This window comes from Pan troglodytes, chromosome 13 (assembly GCF_028858775.2).
Source record: "Pan troglodytes isolate AG18354 chromosome 13, NHGRI_mPanTro3-v2.0_pri, whole genome shotgun sequence".
NCBI classification, from domain to species: Eukaryota; Metazoa; Chordata; class Mammalia; order Primates; family Hominidae; genus Pan; species Pan troglodytes.
Window position 1 is genome coordinate 98,015,167 of NC_072411.2, and position 23,903 is coordinate 98,039,069.

The 23,903-nt window shown below is 37.1% G+C and overlaps 1 protein-coding gene across 9 annotated transcripts in view; it reads right to left on the reverse strand.

The window, feature by feature from the left end:
- DNAH7 (dynein axonemal heavy chain 7) overlaps positions 1–23,903 on the reverse strand; it is a 393,327-nt gene that overhangs the window by 274,828 nt on the left and 94,596 nt on the right. For 8 of the 9 annotated variants that reach the window (XM_054679168.2, XM_054679169.2, XM_054679172.2 and 5 more), the window contains 4 exons: positions 13,625–13,712; positions 12,431–12,611; positions 10,108–10,183; positions 4,814–4,939 (listed from right to left, as the gene is read on the reverse strand). In XM_054679168.2, coding sequence (XP_054535143.1) covers positions 4,814–4,939; positions 10,108–10,183; positions 12,431–12,611; positions 13,625–13,712 — 471 coding nt within the window. Of the gene's footprint in view, positions 1–4,813; positions 4,940–10,107; positions 10,184–10,348; positions 10,422–12,430; positions 12,612–13,624; positions 13,713–23,903 lie in introns of those variants that run through there. The other variant, XM_009443904.5, reaches the window with a different exon arrangement.

Below are 23,903 nucleotides of genomic sequence, written 5' to 3' on the forward strand. Positions count from 1 at the left end.
GATTGCAATTTTCTATTAGTAGAACCGAACAGCTCCAAATCACCCAGACCATGAAACTCAGGACTGTCTCTGAACTCTTCCTATCCTTTATCTTCCCACATCCAATCAGAAGTGAATTTCTGTAGACCCATCTATCGGTCACATATCCCTCCTGCCCTCACAACTGTCACTTAATGCTCACCCCAAGCTGAAATCCACCCTGACCCCTGGCTCTGTCACTGATTTTCAGGCAGGAGGAATTTCAACAGTCCTGGTCCAATACTCTGGACTTAGCATCAAGTCAGTCTCTACCTTTGTTCTCTGGTTCTCAAAACTAATCTTCTCTCTTCTTACCAAGTTTCCCACAGAAATTCCACTCGAAGTATCTACATTTCTTGGTTGTCCCATGAAATTTTCCCTTTCTTAGGAACATGTTTTGCTTTTGCCAGTCCTCCTTTTTTTGTAACTTTCAAAGTAGCACACTATAGGCAGTGTCCTGCACTTGCTTTTTTCACTGAATATCTTCTCCTGGAGACCTTTTCATATTAACACATCGAGATTTTTCTCACTCATATTTTATAACTACATAATATTCCATTGTGCATAGTATAACTTATTTAACTAGTCTATCAATGGATGCTGGCTTGTTTCCAGTCTCTTATAAACAAATGCCACCATAAATAGCATTATAACTATATCACTTCCTACATTCTTGGGTGCATCTGTACACTACTTATCCAAAAGTGAAATTGCTGGATTCAAGTGTTACCTGTAATTTGTAATTCTGATAGGTATGGCTAGGATTCCCTCAAATGGGAGCCCATTTCTTCAAGCCTTACTAATAAAATGGGATATCAAATTTTGTAATTTGTGGGGAAAACGGTTTCTCAGTATAGTTTTAATTTCAATCTCTTTACATTTCTTGTATTATGAGTTAGGTTAAGCATCTTTTTAACATGTTTAAAAATGATTTCATTTGTATCCTGTGTGCTGTATGGTAAATCAATTATAGTGTTCTCATCTAGTAATTTTTTTCCTAGATTCATCTTCATCAAATAATAAATTTTTAAAAGCCATTTCATCTTTAAAATGAGCTTAACTTTCTCAGACATCTGCTTTTACATTCAACTATGATGATTTATATTACACTGTAATTTCTACATTCTCTTGTGATCTTCATATATGCATTATTTTACAAGCAAAAATATGTGTTGTGTAGGATATGACTGCATTACAACGGCTATCTATGACATTAAGTGGGTTCTGTAAGTGTAAATACCAATAACATGAATTTCAACATCTTTTCTAGAGAGCATCTTATCAGGTTTCCAAACTCATGCATTTTAGAGTCACTCAGACACGTTTTTGCATTAACATTCCCCAAGCCACTGCCACACATAGAGATGTCGTACATTTTCAAGGTCTGCTGAGATTCAGGGTAAATGACTGCCACCAGAAGCACGCCCTTTGTATTCAATGCTGGCTACTACTCAGAGGGGCAGCCCTTGTTGACTGTCCCCCCACTCTTAATACACACATAGAGAATAAAAACAACCTAGGCTTTCAAAGGCAACATAGGAGCTTGTGGAGCTCTTCTTTCACCCACAGACTGCAAGGCTTCTTTCCCATGTGTCTTTATCATGGATGCCTTGAAGTTTGCTTCAGTTGCTGCGAACATCTCTGCCACCACAACTATGGAGCCTAATTTTGGACACATACACTTTCTATTGTTTTTTAAATTTCAGCTTTGTTACTTTTTCTTCCCCCTTTTCACTTTCTTATCTCTTGCCTCCTGAAATCGTCTAACAGACCAAGTCTAGCATTTTATGGACAATAGTAGGTCATGGAGTCCCATCCTTCAGTGTCCAGCTCAGTGTGTTCTGAAAATGGATATAAAAGAAAACGATAACTTGTGGTGTTGTTTTGAAAATGAAATGTACTAATTTACACAAACATAATTTGTGAAAGTAATATACTATATTGTATGACCTCATGACTGCATGCAAAATTAGATCATGGGCCTTGTCAGCTGAGAAGAGGTATTTTAACTCCAATATTCAAAAGAAAAGAAATGAAAAAAACATGGGGCAATGAAGTAACCTCTTCCTACTTAGTACAAGTCAAATTAAGCAGACAAAGAAATCCATACTGTACAATGGAAAGGTGGAAGAATGCATTTCCTGGAAGTATGTATTCTGAAAGCTAAAGCCAGTTTTAAGGATCCTAGCCCATTCTCTGAAGTCAGCAGAGGCCCCTGAAGTATGTAGAAGGTCAGAATATGTGTTAGAAACCCTGTATAATCTCATTACATTCTGCAGACCTGGGTTCATTCAGCAAAGTAAGCCGAGTCTGTAAGTTCAGAGAGTTCCACAGTGTGCAACTGAAAAGAGGGGAGGAAAAAATAAACTTGAATAATTTACCCACATGGAGAAGGCAAAGCTTCCTAGAAAGGCATTAGAGTGAAACTTCATGTCCAAGTATCCCTCCCAAAAGGGAATCACTCAAAATTTATAAAGAAATTCTGCTGTAAAGAAGAAATGAGAGGGAATTCTGTAAACCGAAAATCTATATAAAAATTACAAACTCTTACTGAAATATATACACAGGATTGAATATTGACATATATGTAGGATATGAGCGAGAGTGCTTTTTTATTATTTAATTTAATTTAATTTTAATTTTATTTTGAGCTGGAGTCTTGCTCTGTCACCCAAGCTGGAGTGCATTGGCATGATCTCAGCTATCTCAGCTCACTGCAACCTCTGCCTTTTGGTTCAAGTTATTCTCTGGCCTCAGCCTCCCAAGTAGCTGGGATTACAGGTGCCCACCACCACACCTAGCTAATTTTTGTATTTTTAGTAAAGACGAGGTTTCACCATCTTGGGCAGGCTGGTCTTGAACTCCTGACCTTGTGATCCACCCACCTCGGCTTCCCAAAGTGCTGGAAGTACAGGCATGAGCCACAACACTTGGCCCCAAAGTGCTTCTTAATTTAATTACACATGTCTATTTTCTAAAATTAATGTAAAAACTTAATAAATTCCAATCAGAACACCGACAATTTTTCTCTTTCCATCTTTCTTTTGAATTAAATAAAATAGGCTTAAACTTAATAAGGAAAAGTGAATGTTTAAAAAATAGCCAAGAAGAGCATAAAAAATAGAGTTGGGATTCCTCTCACCAAATATAAGCACATGCCATAGAGTCACCCTAATCAAATTAATCTGTACTTGTACAGAAAGAGATTCAAATATTACAGGAAAAAAAATAAGAGAATCCAGAAAGACATTCTGATTACTATAAATTCTGTAGATTTCTATAGATTGAAGAGTTAATCCATGACAAAGGTGATAGCTCCATTAAGGGGGAAAAGGTAGATTGTTTAAGAAATGATGCTGGCACAATTGGCTATCTGGAAGAAAATAAAAATGAATTTCATTCTACATCATTGGTAAAAATAATCTTCAGGTGGTCAAAAAACTAAAATGTTAAAAAAATAAAAAAATTTTTACTAGTTAGCCAGGAAGATCTCACATACAATTTACTAAGTAAGGAGATCTTCTTAACCAAGACTAGGAGAATTCAGAAGAAAACAAAGACATATTTAACAGTATAAAAATTTTTAATTTCAGAGTATCGAAGGAAACTATAAACTCAGTCAATGGACAAATTATAAACCTAAGTTTTAGCAGTTGTTTGATTTGTTTCAGGTACTAGACACAGAACTGAAACCTCTGTTATTCTAAGAGGTTATCAAATTGATAAGAAAAGATGAAGAACCAACAAAACACTGACAAAGATATAAGTAGAGAATTCATAATCAAATTCAAATAACTAACAAATACATGAAAAGATGTTCAAATTCCCTAGTAGTCTAGCAAAGGCAAATCGAAGTAATGATGATATAGCATTTTACATTGATTGACAAATAGTATAATACACATAGTTAGAATTTTAGGGAAAGAAGTTCTCATTTACTGTTGGTAAAAACGTAAAGTATCAAACATTTCTGGAAAAAAAACCCAGCAAAATATGCTAAAATAAAAACATAAATATACTATGATCTAGTTATCCCACTTTTGTGAATCTATCCCATGTAAACAAAGGGACCCGTGAATAATAACGTATTTACAAGGTTATTTCCTGATGCATTATTCATAGTATCAGAAACTGAAATAAAATAAATGTCCTTGGAATTCAAAGTAATTCCAGATAACACAGAGAAGGAATTCAGAATTCCATAAGATAAATTTAACAAAGAGATCGAAATAATTAAAACAAATAAAGCAGAAATTCTAGAGTTGAAAAACACAATTGACATGCTGAAGAATGCATCAGAGTCCACTAATAGCAGAATTGGGTTAATGGGTACAAGAAAATATATAGTTAGACAGAATGAATGAGACCTAGTATTTGATAGCACAACAGGAGGACTACAGTCAATAATACTTTAATTGTACATTTTAAAATAACTAAAGGAGTATAACTGGATTGTTTGTAACACAAAGGAAAAATGCTTGAGGGGATGGACACCAAACTTTCCATGGTGTGATTATTAATCATTGCATGCCTCTACCAAAATATCTCATGTACCCCATAAATATATACATCTACTATGTACTCAAAAAATTAAAAAATTTAAAATTTTAGAAAAGCAGTGTTCACTTTCTGCTCTGTATACTTCTTTGTTGTTTATTTAAAACCATGTTTGAATACTTACATTAAAATGGTAATGTTTTACTTTGCAGTTAAAATAGTAAAAGAAATAATTAAGATATACTAAAACAACTTCCCTCTATATTTTAAAAACCTCTATAAGGCCACATATACTCACTTAAAATTAGTGTGCCACAAATCTAGTACAGCCAGCATTGTGGGGTTCATTGCATTCAAGTGATCCCTAATATAACTGCTTGCAGCTAAAAAAGATTTCCTCCAAGGTTTTGGCAGAATTTCCATTCTGAAAACAAAGAAAATATTTAGTTACAGTCTTTCAAAGTCAAAAGAAAGTATTTTTATAGTAACTGTACATTTTGGGTAATAATGATTTAATTTTAATAAAATATGTGCTGTATCCCTCATCATAATAACAAAACAAGCAATTATGTTTTAAAATATATGAAGATCATATGTTTGATGGTTTAGTATAATTTCATTATAAAAATGACTCTGAAATTAGATTTAAATCTTTAATACAAAAGGTAACTAATTTTTATCTCCAAATACTTGATCTTATTGAATCCACAAATAATTTACAATGAACAAATGAAAACAGCAGCCAGCTACCTCTCATAAACATCTTCAAAGATTCTCTACTAATTTCAGGACATACATTTAAATTTTCCCTTTATTTTTAAAATTCCTCCTTTATTTTTATTTTTAAAACATTTTAAGGATATAGTCCAACCTTCCTACAGAAATCCCCTCGAACTTTACCCCGTTAATATGTAAACATCATTTATAAATCACAAACACTAATGTTTTTATTTGAAGACACATTTACAGTTAACCCTTGAATAACACAGGTTTGAACTATGCACATCAACTTACATGTGGATTTTCTTCCACTTCTACCACCCACTCCCCACACAGCAAGACCAATCTCCCTCTCCCTCCCCCTCCTCCTCCCCCTTCTTCTTTCCCTCCTCCTTCACCTCCTCTTCCTCCTGCTCCTCTATCACTACCACCACCATGTAAAGATTACAAGGATGAAGACCTTTAGGATGATCCACTTCTACTTGATGAATAGTAAATATATTTTCTCTTTCTTATGATTTTGTTAATAAAATTTTCTTTTCTCTAGCTTATTGTAAGAATTCAGTATATAATACATATAACACATAAAATATGTGTTAATTGGCTGTTTATGTAATCAGTAAGGTTTCCAGTGAACAGTAGGGTATTAATAGTTAAGCTTTGTTATATATAAGTTAAGCTTATATATTTTACCACATATAAAAATTATATGTGGTATAGGGGCTCAGTGGCCCTTACCCCCGTGTTAAAGATCAACTGTATTCTGTAACTCTTATGACTTTAATAATGATCTTTTATATATTGAAATGTGCCATCTTCATCTTTCAGAATATATTTAAACATTTACATTTTCTGTGTATATAGTAAGTTTAATTCAATTTTTCATATGTGGCTGTATCACCTTTGCAATTATGAAGGATGATTTTTGTCTTTCCCAGGAGAAAAGTTGTTCTCCCTAGAGGATATGGAAAATGGGTACATAACTTTTTTTGTGTGTGTGTGTGTGTGGAATGGGGAATAATTTGGGGCTTTTTTTTTTTTTTTTTTTTGAGATGGAGTCTCACTCTGTTGCCCAGGCTGAAGTGCAGTGGCACGATCTCAGCTCACTGCAACCTCCACCTCCTGGGTTCAAGCAATTCTCTTGCCTCAGCCTCCTAAGTAGCTGGGATTACAAGCGCACGCCACCATGCCCAGCTAACTTTTGTATTTTCAGTAGAGACAGGGTTTCACCACGTTGGCCAGAACTGGTCTCAAACTCCTGACCTCAAGTGATCTGCTCTTCTCAGCCTCCCAAAGTGCTGGAATTACGGGCGTGAGCCACCGCACTTGGCCTTTGGGGCATTTTAAAATGATATAAAAGAAAATAAAACTGAAGTGGTTATTTAATCATATAAGTTCCATCCTTCAAACTTTTTAAGAGATTTATTCCTAAATGTTATTATTAGAGAAAATATACAGCAAGGAGATTTTCCCATTATGTGTTCTATATTTTCATCCATGTAATAAATTGAAATACATTCTATAAATATATATATTCTGTAATGTTCCCAATGTTCCCAAAATCAAGCTTTTATGCCCCTACCATATCTGAAGTCTGTGCTAGTTGCTATGGGGATTAAAAAACCTATATCGTATTCTTTCCACCAAGTACTTATGTTTTAACCATCTTAGTGTCCATCTGTCTATGTCTAGTCATCTACCTATCGATCCATCAACTCATAAATATAACATTAGGCTTAAATACATAAATAAACAAAGCACATAAGAACAATTAGTTGTATAGAGGCTTGCAATGGAGATATTGCAAGTTTGGTTCAAGACCACCCCCATAAGGCAAATATTGCAATTAAGCACGTCACACAAATTTTTGGTTTCCTAGTGCATATAAAACTTATGTTTACGCTATACTGTAGTCTATTAAGCAGGCAATGGCATTATATCTTTAAAATAAAATATAGGGCCAGGCACAGAGGCTCACACCTGTAATCCCAGCACTTTGGGAGGCCAAGGTGGGAGGATTTCTTGAGCCCAGGAGTTCGAGACCAGCCTGGGCAACATAGGGAGATTGCGTCTCTAAAAAAAAAAAAAAAAAAAAAAAAAAAAAAAAAAAAAATTAAATTAGCTGGGCATAGTGATACGCACCTGTGGTCCCAACTCCTTGAGAAACTGATGTGGGAGGATCACTTGGGTCTGGGAGGTTAAGGCTGTAGTGAACTGTGATCATGCCACTGCACTCCAACCTGGGAAACAAAGAAACCCTATCTCAAGAAAATTACAAATGAAAAAAGGAATCCAGGTGCAGTGGCTCACACCTGTAATCCCAGCACTGTGGGAGGCTGAGGCAGGTGGATCACTTGAGGTCAAGAGTTTTAGACAAGCCTGGCCAACATGGTTAAACCCTGTCTCTACTAAAAATACAAAAATTAGCCGGGCGTGGTGGTGCACACCTGTAATCCCACTTACTCAGAAGGCTGAGGCAGGAGAATCGCTTGAAACCCAGAGGCAGAGGTTGCAGTGAGCCAAGATCACACCACTGCACTCCAGCCTGGGCAAGAGAGTGAGACCCTGTCTCGGGAAAAAAAATGTATACACCTTAATTTTAAAATACTTTGTTGCCACAAAATACTAACAATCATCTGAGCCTTTTGCGAGTCATAATCTTTTTGCTGGTGGAAGGTCTTAATGGCTTCTAACTAACCAAGCTGTGGCAATTTTTAAAAATAAGACAGCAATGACATCTGCCACATCCTCAATTGACTCTTCTTTTCATGACAGATTTCTCTGCAGCATTCAATGCTATTCGATAGCATTGTACCCAACTAGAACTTCTTTCAAAATTGGAATCAATCCTCTCGAACTCTGATGCTGCCTTATCAACTAAGCTTATGTAATATTCTAAATCCTTTGTTGTCATTTCAGTGCTCACAGCATCTTCACCAGGAGTAGAATCCATCTTAAGAAACCACTGTTTTTGCCCATCCATAAGAAGCAACTCCTCATCTGTTCAAGTTTTATCATGAGATGGGAGAAATTCAGTCACATCTTCAGGCTCCACTTCTAATTCTTGTTCTCTGGCTTCCAACACATCTTTCCAACACATCTGCAGTGACTTCCTCTACTGAAGTCTTGAGCCACTCAAAGTCATCCGTAAGGGTTGAACTTCTTCCAAACTTCTGCTAATGTTGATATTTTTACCACCTTGTATGAATCACAAATGTTCTTAACGGCATCTACAACAGTGAATCTCTTCCAGAAAGTTTTCAATTCACTTTGCCAAGATCCCTCAGAGAAATCACTATAGTAGATACAGCCTTTTAAAAATTTGTTCTGTAATTTCAACTTTTATTTTAGATTCAGGGGGTATAGGTGCAGGTATATTTGTTACATGGGTATATTGTGTGATGCTGAGGTTTGGGGAACAGTTGATCCCAACACCCAGGTACCAGCACAGTCCCTGATATAGTTTGTATATCCCCTCCAAATTTCAGGTTGAAATGTAATCCCCAGTGCTGGAGGTGGGGCCTGTTGGGAGGTAACTGGATCATGGGGACAGGTTTCACATGAATGGTTTAGCATCATCCTCTTGGCACTATCCTCGCAATGGTAAGTTCTCATGAGATCTGGATGTTTAAAAGTGTGTGGCATCTTCCCTCTCACTCTTCATCCTGCTCTCTCCATGTGAGATGCCTGCTCCCACTTTGCCTTCTGCCATGATTGTAAGCTTCCCAAGGCCTCCCCAGATGTCAAGCAGGTGCCAGCAACATACTTCCTATAAAACCTGAGCAACTGTGAGCCAATTAAACCTCTTTTCTTTATAAATCACCCAGTCTCTGGTATTTCTTTAAAGCAACATAAGAACTGCCTAACACAGAACCCAATAGTTAATTTTTCAACCCTTGCTCCGTTATGGAGATTGCTTCTTTTCTTAAACCTCATGAAGCAACCTCTGCTACCTTCAAACATTTCTTCTGCAGCTTCCTTACCTTTCTCAGCCTTTACAGAACTGAAGAGAGTTAGGGCTTTGCTCTGGATTAGGCTCTGGCTTAAGGAAATGTCATGGCTGGTTTGATCTTCTTCCAGACCACTTCCTCCATATCAGCAATAAGGCTGTTTCACTTTCTTGTTGGTCATGTGTTCACTGGAATAGCACTTTTAATTTCCTTTGCATTCACAACCTGGCTAACTGGTACTAGAGGCCTAGCTTTGGCCTATCTTGGCTTTCAACATGTCTTCCTCACTAAGCTTAATCATTTCTAGCTTTTGATTTAAAGTGAGAAATGTGCAACTCAGAGGCCATTGTAGGTTACTTGGCCTAATTTCAATACTGTTCTGTCTCAGGGAATTAGGGAGGCCTTAGGAAAGGAAGAGAAATCGGGGAGTGACTGGTTGGTGGAGGAGTCAGAACACACACAACATTTATTGACATCGTTTGCCATCTTACATGGGTGCAGTTTGTGGCTTTCCAAGATAATTATAATAGTAACATCAAAGATTACTGATCACAGCTCACCATAACAGATGTAATAATAACAGAAAAAGCTTAAAATATTGTGAGAATTACCAAAACTGACACAGAGACACAAAGTGAGCACATGCTGTTAGAAAAATGATGCCAACAGACTTGCTTGACAAAGACCTTCAGTTGCAAAAAACCCTCACAAACCTCCTACTGGCAAACAACACAGTATCTGTGAAGCACAATAAAGCAAAGTGCAATAAGATGGGGCATGCCTGTATATGAAATACGTACATACACACATATACATTTATATATAAATTATAAACATACATTTGAGAAAATATAATTGGTGATATAAACATATACAGAAATGGTCACATAATCAACATTCTTAGAGAAATCTGATCACTCACTCAGCACGATGGGCTGGAAGTTCATCTGTCTTCTTATCATCTTCTTTCTCTCGAGGATCTTTTAAAACAAAATCAACTAAAAGAAAATTTTAAAATTCTGATAAATAACCTTATATTAACTGTAGTACATTTCCAAGCAATTGCAAAGCTAGTTCTACTAAAATTAACTGTTTAAATTATGTTAGTTGTTTAATAATGAGCAATTTGTGCATTTATGAGAAGAAAAATTTTAAAATCTTACAAGAAAATGTATCATGTCTGTGTCTTTGAGGATATATGTTCCCTTTCTTAACACAATGTGTCCCTCCTCTTTCATTTGAAAGGAATAATTGCTCTTAATATTATATTTTCCTTTATAGCTATTCCATCAAATATATTCTTGTTGAATTGAAGGTCAACAATACAGGATAGCAGTAGTTCTATTTCACTGAGGAAAGGTACATACAGTTGGCCCTCTGTATCTGCAGGTTCTGCATCCATGGATTCAACCAACGATGAATCAAAAATATTCAGAAAAAATAATAAAAATAACAGACAACAATAAAAATGATACAAATAAAAATATACAGTGTAACAACGATTTACATAGCATGTACATTGTATGAGGTAGTATAAGAAATCTGGAGATGATTTAAAGTATACGGGAGGATGTACATAGGTTATATGCAAATACTATGCCATTTTCTATCAGAGACTTAAGCATCTGCAGATTTTGGTATCTGTCAGGGAGGGGAGTGTCCTGGAACCAATCTCCTGTGGATACCAAGGAACAACAGTATTGCCTTGTTCTCTTTTAAATTGCATAAGAGCATAAAACAGTCTTGTTATAAAATCAGAAAAGTCAGCTACCTCGCTTCTGTCTTCTATGGCCTTTAATTCACATTTAATTCTAATTCTTCTGCCCATATTTCAAGAAGCTCTAATATGCAAATCATATGTATTACCCCCTTCCCTACAATCTTTCAGAGACTCTCCTTTACCTTTAAGCGCTCTAAAAAGGCATATAAAGCCCTTCAGATTCTGTCCCCTTCCCCAGATGCACCCTATGCTTTGGCTTCAGAACTGCTTACAAGCCCAGAAGAGCCTCTCATGGGCGTCTGCTATCATTCACACCATTTTCTAGGCCAAGCATGTTCCCGACTAGACTGTTGCTCATCCTTCAAGACTTAGTTTAGGCTCCTCCAGAGTCCTTCCTAACAAGTTAGAGATGACCTCTTCTCCCTTACAGTGTATCTTCTGTTTCTTTCCTCTTTGGACTTATTACTTTGCTTTATATTTAGTTATTTGTCTATCTCCCTCATTACACTATGAACTCTGAGGGCAGGGATTAGGCTTTTTATTTTTATATCACCAGGATACTCCATAGAAGTCATAAATACAATGAATGTCCACCAATAAGGGTCCCCACATTACTCCAAAGCATTATTATTTCTCCAATTTTGAACACAGCATCCGTCATACTAGGTTTACTATCATAACCAACTGGAGACGCTTTTTTTAAAGTACAGATTCCAAGGCCCTGACTCCAGGGATTTTAATTCAGGTGGGGCCAGAAGTCAGTATTTTTAAAACGGTTCTGGAAATCAGTCAGCCTTAGAATCTATTTGTCTGTACCATGGGTCAACAAATTATTTATGTAAAGGGTTAGACTGTAACTATTTTCGACTTTGTGGGCCACAAGGACTCTGTCACAACTGCTCAATTTTGCTCTTGTAGCTCAAAAGCAGCCAGATTTGTAGATGACATGCAAATGAATTAGTGTGGCTATGTTCCAATAAAACTTTATGAAAACATGCAGTGGCCAGATTTGCCTGCGAGCTATAGTTTGTCAACCTTTGGTCTACTGCAACAATTTTGTATTAATCACATTCTAATTTATGACATCGGTAATACTAATGTTCATTGTTAATGCTTACACTTTTAGGTAATTATTTCAATATGTATGTCTTGTCTCATGTCTACACCAAAAGATCCTGGAATGAAGAGACCATCTTAAAGGGAGAGACTATCTCCTAAATGCCTAATGCCTTGCATAAATTAGCCACTCAATAAATATCTTGAGGGATTGAAATTAATGCTTTATAATTTTCTTCAGTGCTATCCTTTGTGGTGGGGATATATCCCTACAAATAGAAATAGAATTATTTTTTGTAATACTACATTAATGGAATTTGCCTAAGATCTTAAGTAATATAACAACAATGTAATAAATGGCATAATTATAATATTGTGACTAGTTTCAAGTATAGGTATTATTAATACAAAAATAATCTTTAATGAGACACATATTTGAATTAAAAATCAAAGCATAATACCAATTTACCTATGGATTTCTTTACACTAAGAAGATAATCCTCTCTCATTTCATCAGATAATGTAACTATGCTGTCAGTGAAGACTTTCAGATGTTGTGGAACTAAATCCAGTACATGTTCTAGCCAAGAATCTTCCATTGGGGCTACATGGTCTGTATCAATTCCATGGTGAATATAATAGTAATATCTCTACAAAAAGAAGATAGGAAAAATGTAGATGTTTAACAAAAGAAGTATGTTTATCAAAAATAAAACTACCAAGCAAAATTCAAGTTTTAGGAGAACAAAGTATTTATAAAGCATAAAAAAGTATTTGGTACAATTCACATAGGTATTATTTGAGATCTCCTAAATGTTACAAATGTGTATTTTCATGAAAACTAAAACTCTTATCTCAGTTAATAACTATACTGTAAAACATCAAGTTATATTACCAAATATATGGTGTACTTAACAGAGTCCATGCTGAATTAGTGTTTTGTTAATTTTTAAAAATGATTTGTTAGTTTTTCTCTTTTTATTATTATCAGAAGTAGATCTTAAAAGCTGTAAGCAAATCAGTATCTCTATATATTAATTCCAGAAATATTATACAATAGGATTTAGGACATTTCCAACTGGCCTATTAATATTCCATACTATAATTTTATAGCTGCTATTGTGTGTGTTCATAAAATATTCATTTTAAAACAAGTTATTATTTCTATAATAATGAACATTTAACTTCAATATATGTTCACAAATTTTTACATGTCACTTATTAGAAAAAATTTAAATGTCAAAATACTTTTGAATTAGCAGTGTTGTCTTTGATATTTACATTTAAAAAAATTATTATGTATTTAAATACTTGAAGAATCACTGAAGTACGTTAATATGCCTTGTAAAATATACATTATATAATTATTATAGGATAATTTCTCATAAAAAAATTAAGGCATGTAAAGCTATACATGACTGAAGCTGGCTTTAATATGGAGAGCAGGTAGATTTGAAATTTTTTTAAATTGTGGTCTTAGGTGGCAAGGGAGAGAATGATTTCTTCCACAAATCCCATAGTGCCTTTTTATAGAACTCTGTATTTATTCCTATGTCCACAGAGTTTCACAAAGGAGAAGCACAGAGTGATCTCAAAAGTATAAAATTATCTTCAAGTGTTTCTTTCATTTTCAATTATACAGACAAAACAAATGGCCAGTTACCAAGATGTCTTTCTCTATAGCAGAAGCGGTCGGTTTTGGAATTGTGCTTCCATCAGGGACAGCTGAGTCTAAGTCAGCATCTTGTTGCCTAAGAAAATGATAAACATACTATTCAAAAGTAGATAACGGGCAGTTAGAACATAAAACAATGGATATAAGAACATCAGGACTATTTTCTATTAAATCATAAGGAAAAATGAATTGTTGAACATTTTACAAACAGCATACACATTTGTTTGGTGCTATATTCCTCTCCAAATACTTTATTCATAGAGAGACAATTATATTGGAAGTTACTTGCAAGACCTATTCAGAAATCACACCCTCCTTGATGGCCTTTACTTATTCTTCCTCATTACTCAAGAATCAAGCTCTCTCTTCTTTGAAATTATAAAGGAACACTCTTGCATTATTCCTAAAATATGTATGGTTATTTATAAATATGAGTTTTAAAAAGAACACTGATGGAAAGTACTTTAAACACAGTTTTGCAGAAGACACAGACACATTCTTCAAAAGGCCATTTCTCAGATTTCTATAGACATACAAGTTAGCAATCAGTGACATGGAAGCTTTTATGTGCCTATGTATTTATTATTGGGTATGTGTTCATATAATACAATAATGTTTGTAACTATAATTCAATTCAAAATATATGCCAAATATGAGCCACATTTTGTGACATGTTCTGGGGCTGCACTGGGCAGAAAGGCATAGTTCACATTTTCAGAAAAATAAGTTGTTCTGGGATAGCTTTAACCTCTTTATAATTGACTGTATCATTCTCTGGATCTCAACTTCATCTAAAATGGATACAGGTCAGTGATGCTGAATAATTAAGTACACCTTCCCACTAACTGCCCAGTGAGGGGAGACTCGAGGTTCATTGAGTATATCTGAGATACCATACCAAAGTGGGTACCCAGAATAGATCTTCTAACTTATTTATCTTTTGCAAATCCAGGAATGCAGTGTTTTGTGAATTTTACATATTCTTTTCAATTAAATGGACAAGATAAAAGAGTCAAGGCTTTGGGTAATGTCTCAGTTTAATTCAATACATAGCTAGTGATCAATAAATGTTTGTTAAGTGAGGGAATGCAGGTATGAAAGTAGAAGAAATCCTCAAAGTATTTAGTACATGGAGAGAAACGGTTGATTATTCTAACTACAAATATAATCTCATTACATTGTTGACTACACAGAAGAGAACTCAGCAGTAACGTATTTCAGGAATCAGGAAATCTGGGTTCAGAGTCTGCCACCATAAAGCATATGACTTCAGTAACTGTTTTGTTTGTTTGTTTGTTTGTTTGTTTTATGGCAGAAATGCTCATCCTACCTACCTTGCTGAATTCTAAGAATCAAACAAACCTCATTCTCTGTGTGAATAACGCCTGCCTAGAAAGATGGCATCAGGGCAAGGGTGGGTGAGGAGGTAGAAGGTTGGGGGTTGTAGGAATGGCTGTAGAAGTTCTTCCAGTCAGAGTGAAGATCCTTTAAGCTCTAAAATTCCATGATTCTATCATTCTAGGGGCCAGCAATTACTATTGCTTCTCACCGAGAGCAATAATAATGGCAGCTTTTTATTGATTACCTACTCAGGCCCTCAATAGTTTCACATATATTATTTATAATCCTCACACCTATTGTTAAAGAAGACAATGACATAATTATTCCCATTTCACAGATGAAGAAATTGAATGTCAGAGAGGTTTAAATAACCTCCCCTTGGTCATACAGCTAATTAACTATGAAAGGAAGAATTTGCCCTTCAATATGTGCTTCCAAACAGCTGTGCTTATTCCATTCAGAAATAAAACGATCAATAGAGGAGACATGTGGCCTGGGTACAGAGAAAATATGATGTACTTTATTTCTCAAAAATGAAAAGAACTATATTGATTTTTTTTTCTCTTTACAAAATCAGTAGAAGCTTTTGGTTCAAGATGGTGCAATGAGCATCCCTTTTTTAAATTGCCCTGAAAAAAAATGGTAGTGAAATAATTTTAACCCATTAATTGTGAAGAAACTAGAAGAAAAGTCATCAGCTAAGGAGATATTTCACAAATTTCTGGAACCTGAAAAGGAGAGTATATTAGTCCATTTTCACACTGTTGATAAAGACATACCTGAGACTGGGCAATTTAAAAAAGAAAGAGGTTTAATGGACTTACAGTTCCATGTGGTTAGGGAGGCCTCACAATCATGGCAGAAGGTGAAAGCCACTTCTTACATGATAGCAGAAAGACAGAGAAATGAGAGCCAAGGGAAAGGGGTTTCACCTTATCAAACCATCAGATCCCATGAGACTTACTCACTATCATAGGAATAATATGGGAGAAACCAACCCCATGATTCAATTATCTCCCACTGGGTCCCTCCCACAACATGTGGTAATTATGGGAGTACAATTCAAGATGCAGTTTGGGTGGAGGCACAGAGCCAAGCCATATCATTCTACCCCTGGCCCCTCCAAATCTCATGTCTTCACATTTCAAAACCAATCATACCTTCCCAACGGTCTCCCAAAGTCTTAACTCATTTCAGCATTAACCTAAAAGTCCACAGTCCAGAGTCTCATCTGAGACAAGGCAAGTCCCTACCGCCTACGAGCATGTAAAGTCAAAAGCAAGCTAGTTATTTCCTAGATATAATGGGGGTACAGGTATTGGGTAAATACAGCCATTCCAGATGGGAGAAACTGGCCAAGACAAAGTGGTTACAGAGCCCATGCAAGTCCGAAATCCAGCAGGGCAGTAAAATTTTAAAGCTCCAAAATGATCTCCTTTGACTCCAGGTCTCACATCCAGGTCATGCTGATGCAAGAGGTGGGTTCCCATGGTCTTGGGCATCTCTGCCCTGTGGCTTTTCAGGGTACAGCCTCACTCTTGGCTGCTTTCACAGACTGGTGTTGAGTGTCTGCGGCTTTTCCAGGCAAACGGTGCAAGCTGTCAGTGGATCTACCATTCTGGGGTCTGAAGGACAGTGGCCCTCTTCTCACAGCTCCACTAGGTGGTGCCCCAGTAGGGACTCTGAGTGGGGGCTCTGACCCCACATTTCCCTTCTTCACGGTTATATCAGAGGTTCTCCATGAGGGCCCTGCCCTTGCAGGAAACTTTTGCCTGGGCATCCAGGCATTTCCATACATCTTCTGAAATCTAGGTGAAGGTTCCCAAAGCCCAATTCTTGACTTCTGTGCACTTGCAAGCTCAACACCACATGGAAGCTGCCAAGGATTGAGGCTTGCACCCTCTTAAGCCATGGCCCAAGCTCCACGTTGGCCCCTTTCAGCCACAGCTAGAGCGGCTGGGACACAGGGTACCAAGTCCCTAGCCTGCACACAGCACGGGGACCCTGGGCCTGGCCCACAGAACCATTTTCTCCTGGGCTTCTGGGCCTGTGATGGGAGGGGCTGCCGTGAAGACCTCTGACATGCCCTGGAAATATTTTTCCCATTGTCTTGGGGATTAACATTCGGCTCCTTGATACTTATGCAAATTTCTACAGCTGGCTTTAATTTCTCCTCTGAAAATAAGATTTTTTTTCCCTATCGTATTGTCAGGCTGCAAATTTTTATGCACTGCATCTCTTATGAAACTGAATGCCTTTAACAGCATCCACGTCACCTCTTGAATGCTTTGCTGCCTAGAAATTTCTTCCACCAGATACCTTAAATCATCTCTCTCAAGTTCAAAGTTCCACAAATCCCTAGGGCAGGGGCAAAATGTCACCAGTCTCTTTGCTAAAACATAACAAGAGTCACTTTTGCTCCAGTTCCCAACAAGTTCCTCATCTCCATCTGAGGCCACCTCAGCCTGGATCTTATTGTCCATATCACTATCAGGCTTTTGGTCAAAGCCATTCAACAAGTCTCTAGGAAGTTCCCAACTTTCCCACATTTTCCTATCTTTTTCTGAGCCTTCCTAACTGTTCCAACCTCTGCCTTTTACCCAGTTCCAAAGTTGCTTCCACATTTTCACATATCTTTTCAGCAACACCCCACTATACTGGTACCAATTTACTGTATTAGTCCATTTTCATGCTGCTGATAAAGACATACCCGAAACTGGGCAATTTACAAAAGAAATAGGTTTAATAGAACTTACAGTTCCATGTGGTTGGGGGGGTCTCACAATCATGGCAGAAGGCAAAAGGCACTTCTTACATGTGGTGGCAAGAGAGAGAAATGAGAACCAAGTAAAACGGGTTTCCCCTTATCAAACCATCAGCTCTCCTGAGACTTATTCATTACCATGAGAACAGTATGGGAGAAACCATCCGCATGATTCAATTATGTCCCACCAGGTCTCTCCCACAACATATGGGAATTATGGGAGTGCAATTCAAATGAGATTTGGGTGGGGACACAGAGCCAAACCATAAAAGAGAGGACAGATGAAACAGAGTTTAAGACACCACAGCCCAAAACTCACACAGGAAGGAAAACAATCTGCCTGGGAGACCACTAGAAAAGGCTCTGGTGTCAGGGTTGGCAGATACCAAAGGAGAGAATGAGTAGGAAGGCTGAAAACAAGGAGGTTATCTGAACAGCTTTCTGCCAACAAATTACATAAAAAGAATACGTTCCCAAAAGGCAAAAAAGGATCAAATATGACCCAATAAACAACAGAAAATCTGAATAGATCTGTATCAAGTACACTAATTGAGTTAGTAAGCTTGCCAACAAAGAAAAGTTCAAGTCCAGATGGCTTCACTAATGAATTTGATCAAACAAGGAGGAAATAATACCAATTCTACACAAATTCTTTCAGAAAATAGAAGAGGTAAAAACACTTCCCAACTCTTTTTATGAGGCCATTAGTGGCCTGATATCAAAGCCAGACAACAATATCACAAGAAAACTACAGGGCCATATCATTCATGAATATAAACTAAAAAATCCCGAACAAAATACTAGCAAATCAGATCCAGTAACATATTAAAAGGATTACACACAATGACTAAGTGAGAGGAATGCAAGGTTGCACTAATATATAAAAAGCAACTAATGTAATATATCACATTAATAGAATAAAGAACAAAAACCAAATGATCACCTCAATAGACACAGAAAAAGCATTTAACAAAAATCCAGGATTCATTCATGATAAAATATCTCAACAAATTTGGAAAGGAAGTGATAAAAGATATCTATTTCCTTTACATATTTTTTGAGCCCACGTTGTGTTATTTTTTCTTCATTTAATTATTTAATATGTAATTTAACTGTAAATTGATGATTTATAGTTGTATATGATTATAAGGTAAAAAGTGTTATGATTTATTAATACAATGTGGAATAATTAAAGCTAATTAACATATCCATCACCTAAATACTTAACACTTTGTGTGGAGAATTTGTGAAATTTACTCTCAAAGATTTTGAAATGCACAATACATTTACTAAATTTGCCATGCTGTGCAATATGTTTTAAAGAAAAAAACAAAACTTACCCCTGTCTAACTAAGTCTTTGTAGCCTTTAACCATCATCTCCCCATTCCCCCTGCCTCCCTCCAGCCTCTGGTAACAACCATTCTACTCTCTGCTTCTTTTAGTTCAAGTATTTTAGATTAAACATATGAGAACATGCATATTTGTCTCTCTGTACCTATCTTATTTCACTTAGCATAGTGTTCTTCGATTCCATCCAAGTTAAATGATAAAATTTCCCTTTTTTAAGGCTGAAGTGTATTCCATTGTGTATATATACCACATTTTTTTTAATCCATTCATCTGCTGATGGACAGTCAGGTTGATTACATAACTCAGCTATTATAAACAGTGCTGAAATGAACATGGGCATGCAGATGTCTCTTGAACATACTAATTTCAAATCTTTTGGGTGAATACCCAAAAATGAGATTGCTAGATCATATGGTAATTCTATTATTAGTTTTTTGACAAATATTCATACAAATTTCCACAATGGCTGTACTAATTTACATTCTCATCAATACTGTACAAAGGTTCCTTTTCTCCACAAAGTGTCTTAAAAACCTACAACTAACATTTCACATTAATGTGAAAATCTGAATGCTTTCTCCCTTAGACTAAGAATTCCACTCTCACCAATTATTTTCACTAATATACCAAAGGACCTAATAAGTGCAAAAAGGATATAAAAAGAAAAGCATCCAAGTTGGAAATGAAGAAATAAAATTGTTTTTACTTGCATACAGCATGATCGTATGTATAGGAAACTCTAAGGAACTTTTAAAAGCTCTAAAATAAGTAAGTTTAGTAAGGTCTCAAAAACGTAAGGTCAACAAGCAAAAATCAACTGATTTTTCTATATACTGGCAAAGAACAACCAGAAAATAAAATTAAATAATTTCATTCACAATAAAATTAATGGGATTACATTTTTAAAAAGAAGGGCAAGATTTCTACACAAAAATGTATATAAAGTGCTGAGAGCAACCGGAGATCTAAATAAGTGGAGAGAAATAACATGTTCATGGACTAGGCAAGTCAATATTACTGAAATGACAATTCTCCAAAAATTCATTCACAGTCTCAATGCAATGCTTTCTAAGTCCCAGTAGGCATTTTTCCTTTGCAAAATCTGACAAGCTGATCTCTAAATGTATGTAGAAATGCAAAAGACCTAAAACACCCAAAATAATTTTGAAAAAGAAGAATAAATTTTGAGGGCTTAAACTATCTAATTTCAAAACTTACTATGAAGCTAAAGTAATCAAGACAAGTATGGTACTGGTGTAAAAATAAACATATAGATCAATGGAACAGAAATAGCCCCTCGTACATGGTGAAATTATTTTCCACAAGTATGCCAAGGTAATTCAAGGGATTAGGGGTTGAAACATTTGAACATTTATATGCCAAAAAATTGAACATCAAACCGTACCTTACACCATAGACAAAAATGAAGTTGAAATGTATCATGCATGTAAACGTTGAGTTAAAAGTATTTTTAAAAACCTAGGCCAGGCACAATGGCTCATGCCTGTAATCCCAGCACTTTGGGAGGCCGAGGCAAGTGGATCACCCGAGGTCAGGAGTTTGAGACCAGCCTGACCAACATGGTGAAACCTCATCTCTACTAAAAATACAAAAATTAGCTGGTTGTGGTGGTGCACACCTGTAATCCCAGGTACTTGAGAGGCTGAGGTAGGAAAATCGCTTGAACACAGGAGGCGGAGGTTGCAGTGAGCCAAGATCACGCCACTGCACTCCAGCCTGGGTGACAGACAAAGACTCCATCTCAAAAAAAAACCTATAAGACTTCCAGAAGAAAATATAGGAGGAAATCTTTGAGAATTTGTATTAGGAAAAGACTTATATGTCTCCAAAAGTATGAACAACAAAAGGAAAATTGATAAATTATATTTTTAAAAAATGTAAAACTTTTTATTTTCAAAAAATATTGATATAACCTGCAACCATTGTTGCATCACCTTCTAGTGTATGAAGTCTGATGGGTCTTTGCACCACCTCTAAGGCACTTTGGATTTGTTGGAGGAAGAAAACTAAATGAACAAAGGAGAAGAGAAGATGACAGAAGACTGTCATGTTTACTGCCAAACAGCTCTCAAGGATGATTGTATGAAGTAGCTGAAGAGAGGCACCCAGTGCCTGTCTTCTCCATAAAGAAGGACCACAACAGCAAGTACATAAACACACATCAAGTAGATCACCTAGGGGAGAACACTGGAATCCAGCAGAGAAAAAACAGGGACCCTCTGAGGCATGGAAAACTTAAGATGGCAATGTAGAGAGGAAAGTAGGGCAGTAGGCCAGTTCAGCACAGAGCCAGGAGGAATGCTCCATTGCAGGAAAAATGTAAGTGAGGTATTTCCCAGCTGTTCACATTTCCACCCAAGAAACCTGCAGTCCTAGATACAGAAAAGCCTGTTGGCTCTCAGGATCCCTGAGCCTAGTATAGGGTGCTGCATGGAGCACCCACAACTGCATTGTTCCAGAGATGGAACTTGGGCTAAATCCCACTTCTGGAACCCAAGCTGCCATAGCACTGCACCATTTTGAGAGCAGAGCCAACACCACAGGATTATACCCTGCCCTTGGTACAACAGTACCTGCATCTCCACATTCTTTTTTTTTTTTTTTTCCAGACGGAGTTTCACTCTTGTTGCCCAGGCTGGAGTGCAATGGCGTGATCTCAGCTCACTGAAACCTCTGCCTCCTGAGTTCAAGCGATTACCCTGCCTCAGCCTCCCAAGTAGCTGGAACTACAGGTGCCCGCCACCATGCCCAGCTAATTTTTTTGTATTTTTAGTAGGGACAGGGTTTCGCCATGTTGGCCAGGCTGGTCTCGAACTCCTGACCTCAGGTGATCTGTCCACCTCAGCCTCTCAAAGTTCTGAGATTACAGGCATGAGCAACTGTGCCTGGCCTCCACATTCTTAAGGCCCCACTGACATCCCCCTACATCCACCCAGAGGGCTACAATAGCATGGCATTGGCTGAACCCAGTGGATTGCCACATCACCAGCACCCAAGTTCATGCAGTGTCCTACTACCCAAGGAATAGGCAATCCAGCACATCAAGGAGTCTTCCCCCAAGGTATTGGGAACCAAAGTGTGTACTCCCCAGAGCCTAAGAGCAGTCTACCTTGGGCCACTGCCACCAACAATGACCATGCCCCCTCATCAGCAGGGACACTGTGTGTCCCACCTGGGGGTCCAGGGACCAGCCTGCCCACCCCACTGCAGACGCTGCCAGTGCCCACCTGCCCTACCCTGGACCTTTCCAGCTGGCCTGTGGCCGACACCAATAATCTGGGTGTGATCCATTCTAGCACTCAAGGACCAACCTGCCTTCACTATTGCTGGCATCTATGCAACCCATCTGGGCCCCAAAGAGCAGATCTCCTTGCCTACTAGTGCCCACATGCTCTGCCTAGAGACCTAAGGACTGGCATTCCCAGGGCTCAACACTGCCAGTGCCCATGCATGCCACCCAGGAAACCAAGGACCAGTCCACCTAGCCCACTGCCACCATTGCCAGCACCCACACACCCCTCCTGGGACCCAGATACTGCCCTCCATGAGTCACACCAAATCCCTGCCAGTGCCCCCATGTACCACCTAGGGACCTAAGGACTAGCCTACCTGGTATCCCTGTCCTTAGCAAAGCCTCATCACAGCCTCCACAAACACCCACAGCCTAGCCACTAAGTAATTTGCAGACACTACTGATATCAAATACAGTCAAAGTAATCATACGAACATTACACTATGGTGTCCACCCAGAACCAAAGCCAAAGCACCCTACCCAGTTAACATATTGATACATTCACAAGAAAAAGTATTTTCCTATGGAAGCTGCTTCATAAAATTGGAAGAAGTGACAGTTATAACAGATGCACAGATATCAACATAAGGACAACAGAAACATGAAAAAATCAAGGAAACACAACACCTGCAAAGGAACACAATAATTCTCTACCAATAAGCCCCAAAGAAAAGGAAATCTAAAAAACGCCTGAAAAGGAATTAAAAATAATGATCTCAAGAAAACTCAGCAAGATACAAGAGAACACATATAAACAATATAAGCAAATCAGAAAAACTCATAATCTGAATTAGAAATTTAATGAAAGGATAGATATCACAAAAAAAGAACCAAACAGAAATCCTGAAACTGAAGAAATGGACAAAATAAAAAAATCAGGAGTTTCTGCAATGGACTAGATCAAGTAGGAGGAAGAATTTTTTAACTTGAAGACAGGTATTTTGAAATAACCCAGTGAGACAATAAAAATGAATCAAAAAGAAGAAAGCCTGAGGGGCATATGGGATACCATCAAGCAAACAAATATTGAAATTTGGCAAGTTCCAGAAGGAGAAAAGATGGGAAAAAGCATAGAAAATTAATTTAATGAGATAATAACTGAAAACTTCCCAAGTCTTAGAAGAGATATAAACATCTAGAAATACAAAACTCAGAAAGATCCCCAAATAGATTCAATCCAACAAGTTCCTCTCTGCGGCACAACATATATAGTTAATCTGTCAAAAGTCAAAGACAAATAATTCTAAAAACAGCACAAGAAAACTTGCTGTAAAATTTTCTTGTCAAGTGACATATAAGGGAATAGCCAACCGAAAAACAGCATACTTATCAGCAGAAACCTTAAAGACCAAGACAGAATAAGACTATATATTTAAAGTGCTAAAAGAAAAAAAAACTGTCAATCAAGAATACTATACTTAGCAAAGCTATCCTTCAGAAGTGAGGAGAAATAAGGACTTTCCCTAACAAATAAAAACTGAGCAAATTCACCACCACT